This window comes from Ammodytes marinus, assembly GCF_949987685.1.
Source record: "Ammodytes marinus genome assembly, chromosome: 12".
In the NCBI taxonomy this organism is placed as follows: Eukaryota; Metazoa; Chordata; class Actinopteri; order Uranoscopiformes; family Ammodytidae; genus Ammodytes; species Ammodytes marinus.
The window spans coordinates 31701462-31708961 of NC_137216.1; the positions used below are offsets into that span (position 1 = coordinate 31701462).

Below are 7500 nucleotides of genomic sequence, written 5' to 3' on the forward strand. Positions count from 1 at the left end.
CCCTCTAACCCTCTAACCCTCTCACCCCCTAACTCTCTAACCCTCTAAACCTCCTAACCCTCTAACCCTCTAAACCCCCTAACCCTCTAACCCTCAAACCCTCTAACCCCCTAAACCCCTAACCCTCTAACCCTCTAACCCTCTAACCCTCTCACCCCCTAACCCTCTAACCCTCTAACCCTCTAACCCCTTAACCCTCTAACCCCCTAACCCTCTAACCCTCTCACCCCCTAACTCTCTAACCCTCTAACTCTCTAACCCCCTAACCCTCTAACCCCCTAACCCTCTAACCCCCTAACCCTCTAACCCCCTAACCCTCTAACCCTCTAAACCCCCAACCCTCTAGCTCTCTAGATCTAACCCTTTACTGCTGAGTCGTTCTGCTTTACTGCTGATAAATATAGCTGCCAAAATAATTGGTCTCCCCACAGCCACACTGTCAGAGCTTAATTTCAAGGCCATCTCACGCATTGCATCCACAATAGCACAGGACAACACACACCCACTCAACTGCCACTTCACCATTATGCCCTACAGGTCCCTGTTGTGCAGGAGGGCTCGCTATGGCAAAAGCCTGGTACCTGCAGCCATAGCAGCCTTACACAAAATGCCAAGATAAAACACCCCAGTCCCACTCTGTTTATATATTCTGTCTGCATGTTATCTTTGTTGTGTTTGTTGTCCATCTGTTATTGTCTGTCTGCGTGCGGCCCATACATGTACTGTGGAGTGAAAAAGAATTTCCCCTAGGGGACAATAAAGTCTAAAGTCTAAAATACACAGTGATAATACTGAGATATACTGTAATACTTCGAGTATTACCCTAACCCTAACTCAAACTACCTAACCCTAACCCTAACTCAAACTACCTAACCCTAACCCTAATCCAACCCTAACCCTTCCTGGGCCAGAGCCTGAACATGAAAGTGGATGAGAGCGCTCTGAGTGACTTTCATCCAGACAGAAATCTGCTGAACACAGCTGCTGGTGGGACAATGATATTTAGACTTAAAGGCAAATATTATACTGTATAATATAGCATCAGCCTCTCATGATTGATTTAATGTAATGGAACCAAAAACTGCACATTAAGCGCAGATAGAAAGACCGACTCTGTTTTAACCCTTGTTAATGTTTTGGCATTTTTACTTTGTTTTTAGATTTTGTTCTGACATTCTTTCGCTTTCCACTTTTTTCCATTTCCCGACTTTAATTTTCCCTTTTTTAAACTCTGTCTATGTGTGTGTGTCTGTGTCTATGTGTGTGTTTTCAGACATGAACGAGCACAGCTCTCGCTCTCACAGTATTTTCCTGATCAACATCAAACAGGAGAACGTCGAGACGGAGACCAAGCTGTCGGGGAAACTCTACCTGGTCGACCTGGCGGGCAGCGAGAAGGTCAGAGAGACACACACACACACACACACACACACACACACACACTCACACACACACACACTCACACACACACACACACACACTCACACACACACACACTCACTCACACACTCACACACACACACACACACACACACACACACACACACACACACACACACACACACACACACACACTCACACTCACACTCACACTCACACTCACACTCACACTCACAGGCAAGGCTGCCGCAATGTGGCTGAAAATTCCCATTAGCTATTAAAATGACGGATTATTGAGTTTATTAAGAACACAAAGCTAAACACTAATCAATATAGTTTATTATAACAGCCCTGGGAACCCTTCTCTGTATGGCGGTTACCATGTCGTTAGTGACTTTTAGAATGATTGTTGATCATTTATATTCTGCACGTTTTACATGTAACTTGTATTTTTGAACTTTTTTTTCATTCTCAGAATTAAAACTTTATGCTAAAAGAAAACAGTATTTATCAGCTCCGTGTAATAATGATGGTTAACGGCGCATTATGATGATGTCATTGTTCAGGTCAGTAAAACGGGCGCTGAAGGTTCCGTGTTGGACGAAGCCAAAAACATCAACAAATCTCTGTCTGCGCTGGGGAACGTGATCGCCGCCCTGAGCGAAGGAACGGTGAGACAACTAGCATAGCTAACTAGCATAGCATCAGCTCATTATGCTGCTAACGTCATGCTATTTGTTTATTATTATTTTCTCTTTAATATTTTTTTAAAACTCTTGCCACTTTTGACTTAGTGATAAAGCTTTAGTTTTCCCGTGTCTTTTAGAAGAGCCACGTCCTAGCTAGCATAGCAACAGCTCATAACGCTAACAGGGTGTTATGTATTGGATCAAACCCATACCCCATAATGACAGGGTGTTATGTATTGGATCAAACCCATACCCCATAGTGACAGGGTGTTATGTATTGGATAGAACCCATACCCCATAGTGACAGGGTGTTATGTATTGGATCAAACCCATACCCCATAGTGAGGGTTAGGGTTAGGGTTAACCCTAACCCTTATTGAGGCAGTTTTTATGTCCGTCCTTGATTACGGTGATGTGGTTTATAGGCATGCATCTCAATCATGTCTTAAACTCCTGGACTCCGTTTTTCACTCTGCCTTAAGGTTCATTACAGGAGATGCTTATGACACTCACCATTGTCTTTTATATGAAAAGGTTGGGTGGTCTTCTCTTAAAGAGAGACGTGATGCACATTGGCATATTTTTATATATAAAGCCCTGACCGGAAAGCTACCACTCTATTTGACAACAATGCTGCATATTTCAGATGGGCTTTATCAAACCCGCTCAACTGAAATGCTCATGTTATATGTTCCATACGCCCGGTCTGACCTTGGTAAAACTGCTTTTAGCCACAGTGCCCCTGACTCCTGGAACAGCCTACAACATCAAATTAAAATAAATACACTCATAACTGTTAACCAATTTAAAGTTATTATTTTGAATCAGCCCCACTCCACTTGTAACTGTTTTAATTAGGCTATTGTTCTGTTTTATTCAATTGATCTGAATGTTTTAATTGTTGTTGTCTCTTTGTAAGCTTGTTGTGTATTCTCATTGTATATTGTGTATCTGTCTCGACGTCATTGTAAAAGAGGGTAACCTCAATTGATCTTTCGAGAATAAATAAAGGAAAATGATGAAATGTATTGGATCAAACCCATACCTCATAATGACAGGGTGTTATGTATTGGATCAAACCCATACCTCATAATGACAGGGTGTTATGTATTGGATAGAACCCATACCTCATAGTGACAGGATGTGATGTATTGGATAGAACCCATACCTCATAGTGACAGGGTGTTATGTATTGTGTTGTATTGGATCTAACCCGTTCCGTCTCGTCCCTGTAGAAGAGCCACGTCCCGTACAGAGACAGTAAGATGACGCGCATCCTGCAGGATTCTCTGGGAGGAAACTGTCGCACCACCATCATCATCTGCTGCTCGCCGTCTGTTTACAACGAGGCAGAAACCAAATCTACTCTGATGTTCGGACAGAGGTGTGAGCCCTGCCCGACTTACCCCCTAACCCTCTAACCCTTAACTGTGTTTTCCCCCTAACCCTCTAACCCTCTAACCCTCTAACCCTCTAACCCTCTAACCCTCTAACCTCCTAACCCTCTAACCCTCTAACCCTCTCACCCTCTAACCTCCTAACCCTCTAACCCTCTAACCCTCTAACCCTCTAACCCTCTAACCTCCTAACCCTCTAACCCTCTAACCCTCTCACCCTCTAACCCCCTAACCCTCTAACCCTCTAACCCTTAACTGTTTGCCCTCTAACCCTCTAACCCTCTAACCCTCTCACCCTCTAACCTCCTAACCCCCTAACCCTCTAACCCTTAACTGTTTGCCCTCTAACCCCCTAACCCTCTAACCCTCTAACCCTCTAACCCTCTAACCCTCTAACCCTCTCACCCTCTAACCCTCTAACCCCCTAACCCTCTAACCTTATGAGCCCTGCCTGCTTCTTGTCAATGTTAACTTGCCCCTAACCCAGACCCTACACCCCTCTGAATGCTTGTTAACTTTCCCATATGTTCTAGAGCTAAGACCATTAAGAACACCGTCTCAGTGAACCTGGAGCTGACGGCCGAAGAATGGAAGAAGAAATACGAGAAAGAGAACGAGAAGAACCGCGGTCTGAACCTCACCATTCAGAAGCTCGAGAAAGAACTGAAGCGCTGGAGGAAAGGTGTGTGTGTGTCTGTGTGTGTCTGTGTGTGTGTGTGTGTTACTGTGTGTGTGTTTGTGTGTGTCTGTGTGTGTATATGTGTGTTTGTGGGTCTGGATGGATGTGTCTGTGTGTGGATCTGATTTTACTAGGGCTGTCAGCGTTAACACGTTAACCACTTTAAGTATATTCAGAGCACAACAGGTGCATACTTAAAAGGGTATACTTATTAGTGCATACTAACAAGCGTTGATTCCGGATGGTATTTTAGTGACTTACAAACCAACCGTGATCCTGATGAGAAAGGCAAACAAATAGTATTTTAAGCATGATAAAAAACGTGATTCATTGCGATAATACAAATGAATGGTTGAGCGCCCTAGTGTTGTGTGATCACAGAAGGTGTGTGTCTTGTCCAGGTGAGAATGTACCTGTGGCAGAGCAGCAGAGTAAACCCAAGAAGAGCGGGTTAGGGCCCGAGGAGCCGGTGGTGACGGACAGCGCGCCCCCTCTGTCCGACCGGGAGAAGACTCAGTACGAGAAACTCATCTCAGACCTTTACCTGCAGCTCGACGACAAGGTACGCTCTAACCCTCTCACCCCCTAACCCTCTAACCCTCTCACCCCCTAACCCTCTAACCCCCTAACCCCTCTAACCCTCTCACCCCCTAACCCTCTAACCCTCTCACCCCCTAACCCTCTAACCCTCTCACCCCCTAACCCTCTAACCCCCTAACCCCTCTAACCCTCTCACCCTCTCACCCCCTAACCCTCTCACCCTCTCACCCTCTAACCCCCTAACCCTCTAACCCTCTAACCCTCTAACCCTCTAACCCTCTCACCCCCTAACCCTCTAACCCTCTCACCCCCTAACCCTCTAACCCTCTCACCCCCTAACCCTCTAACCCTCTCACCCCCTAACCCTCTAACCCTCTCACCCTCTCACCCCCTAACCATCTCATCCCCTAACCCTCTCACCCTCTCACCCTCTCACCCCTTAACCCTCTAACCCTCTAACCCCCTAACCCCTCTAACCCTAACCCCCTAACCCCCTAACCCTCTAACCCTCTAACCATCTCACCCCCTAACCCTCTAACCCTCTCACTCTCTAACCCTCTCACCCTCTCGCATGCACACACACACAAACACGCTCTAACCCCTTTAACCGTGGTTTGTTTGTTTGTTTGTTTTTAGTAGTTTTTTGTCGTTTTATCTTCTTTTATTTGTCATTTTCGGTTGCTTTTTAATTTTTTTTGTGGTTCAAAAAAAGCACCAGACAGTAGGATAGACGTCTTTGTATAGTGAGGCGATTCAATTCTGGTTCAAAGGAAGATTTCAGGATCAAACCAGTCACTGTGTGCTAAGAGGAAAAGTAAAGTTATTTAGTTTATATTTGAAAACGTTTCATCAACTGATGTTTGTTAACACAGAAAGGTGGTTATCATGACATTCTGCTACGTGCAAACCGCTAACGTCAGAAGATAAATGTTTAGACTTTAACTTTGCATATTGAGTCAAGAGCCTTCTACCAGCTCCATTCAACACTAGGGTAACCCTAACCCCCCAACCTCTAACCCCTAAGCCTAACCAAAACCCTCTAACCCCTCTAACCGTAACCCTCGTAACCCTTCTACCATACTGCATGTTGCTGCGCGACAACTACGGAAGCTGGGAAGGCAAATCCCTTTATCATAATGTGTTTAAAACTAATCCTGATTGTCTGTCTGTCTGTCTGTCTGTGTGTCTGTCTGTTCCTCTGTCTGTCTGCCTGTGTGTCTGTCTGTCTGTCTGTCTGTCTGTCTGTCTGTCTGTCTGTCTGTCTGTCTATTCCTCTGTCTGTGTGTCTGTGTGTCTGTGTGTCTGTCTGTCTGTCTGTCTGTCTGTCTGTCTGTCTGTCTGTCTGTCTGTCTGTCTGTCTGTCTGTCTGTCTTTCTGTCTGTCTGTGTGTGTGTTCCAGGACGAAGAGATGAACTTCCACAGCCAGGCGCTGGAGCAGCTGAAGCAGCAGCTGCTCGACCAGGACGAGGTTTGTGTCCACGCGGCCTGGAGGCTCTAGCCCTCTAACCCTCTAACCCTAACCCTAACCCTAGCCTAGGCTCTGTAAACACTCTAACCCTAACCCCACAGCTCAGGCTCTGTAAACACTATCACTAGCTCACTATAGCCTGGCTCTAACCCTGTCTAACCCCTAGCCTAGGCTCTGTAAACACTCTAACCCGAACCCCTAAACTGCTCTGTTTACTATAGAGAGGAATATACATGTTAATACACAGCCTAGGCTTTGTAAACAGTCTGTAAACAGCCTGTAAACAGCCAGTTAACAGGGTTAGGGTAGGTGTGTTAACAGCCTAGTTTCTGTAAACTCATGTCTGTTCTGCAGCTGTTGGCGTCTGGTCGTCAGGACTACGATCGTCTCCAGGAGGAAGTGGCTCGTCTCCATGGCGACAGCGACTCTGCCAAACAGGAAGTGAAGGAGGTAATGAAAGTTTATTTAAACAGCGACAATGTACAAAAGAAACTTTCACCTTGTAACTTTATTTAAGTTGAATTATGAATCTATTTCTGAAGTTAAACGATCGGTATCCAGTCCAGATTTTAAGGCTTTTTTCAGAGAGGCACATTAACCTTGTTTAGAGCAGGGGAGATGCATTGTGACAGGTATAATAGTAACCTTGTTTAGAGGGTGAGAGGGTTAGAGGGTGAGAGGGTTAGAGGGTGAGAGGGTTAGGGGGTAAGAGGGTGAGAGGGTTAGGGGGTGAGAGGGTGAGAGGGTTAGGGGGTAAGAGGGTGAGAGGGTTAGGGGGTGAGAGGGTGAGAGGGTTAGGGGGTGAGAGGGTGAGAGGGTGAGGGGGTTGTATCTTATCTTATCTCAGAGGGCAGAAGGTTTGAAGGTTTCTTCTCTCCATCAGGTTCTTCAGGCGCTGGAGGAACTCGCCGTGAACTACGACCACAAGAGTCAAGAGGCCGAACGCAGCGGACAGGCTAACACACAGCTAGCCACTGAGCTGGGCCAGAAAACTGTGAGTCTGTCTGTCTGTCTGTCTGTCTGTCTGTCTGTCTGTCTGTCTGTCTGTCTGTCTGTCTGTCTGTCTGTCTGTCTGTCTGTCTGTCTGTCTGCCAGGCTAACACACAGCTAACCACTGAGCTAGGCCTGAAGACTGTGAGTCTGTCTGTCTGTCTGTCTGTCTGTCTGTCTGTCTGTCTGTCTGTCTGTCTGTCTGTCTGTCTGTCTGTCTGTCTGTCTGTCTGTCTGTCCGTCTGTCTGTCAGGCTAACACACAGCTAACCACTGAGCTGGGCCTGAAGACTGTGAGTCTGTCTGTCTGTCTGTCTGTCTGTCTGTCTGTCTGTCTGTCTGTCTGTCCGTCTGTCTG

The 7500-nt window shown here is 46.2% G+C and overlaps 1 protein-coding gene across 1 annotated transcript in view; it reads left to right on the plus strand.

Moving 5' to 3' along the window:
- LOC307258888 (kinesin heavy chain-like) overlaps window positions 1-7500 on the plus strand; it is a gene marked incomplete at its 5' end in the record, with an annotated part of 33760 nt that overhangs the window by 8421 nt on the left and 17839 nt on the right. Inside the window, 8 exons of the mRNA XM_080038554.1 lie at window positions 1274-1398; window positions 1947-2051; window positions 3305-3453; window positions 4000-4148; window positions 4547-4707; window positions 6085-6153; window positions 6508-6603; window positions 7037-7147. Of these exons, the coding sequence (XP_079894680.1) occupies window positions 1274-1398; window positions 1947-2051; window positions 3305-3453; window positions 4000-4148; window positions 4547-4707; window positions 6085-6153; window positions 6508-6603; window positions 7037-7147 (965 nt within the window). The remainder of the gene's footprint in view (window positions 1-1273; window positions 1399-1946; window positions 2052-3304; window positions 3454-3999; window positions 4149-4546; window positions 4708-6084; window positions 6154-6507; window positions 6604-7036; window positions 7148-7500) is intronic.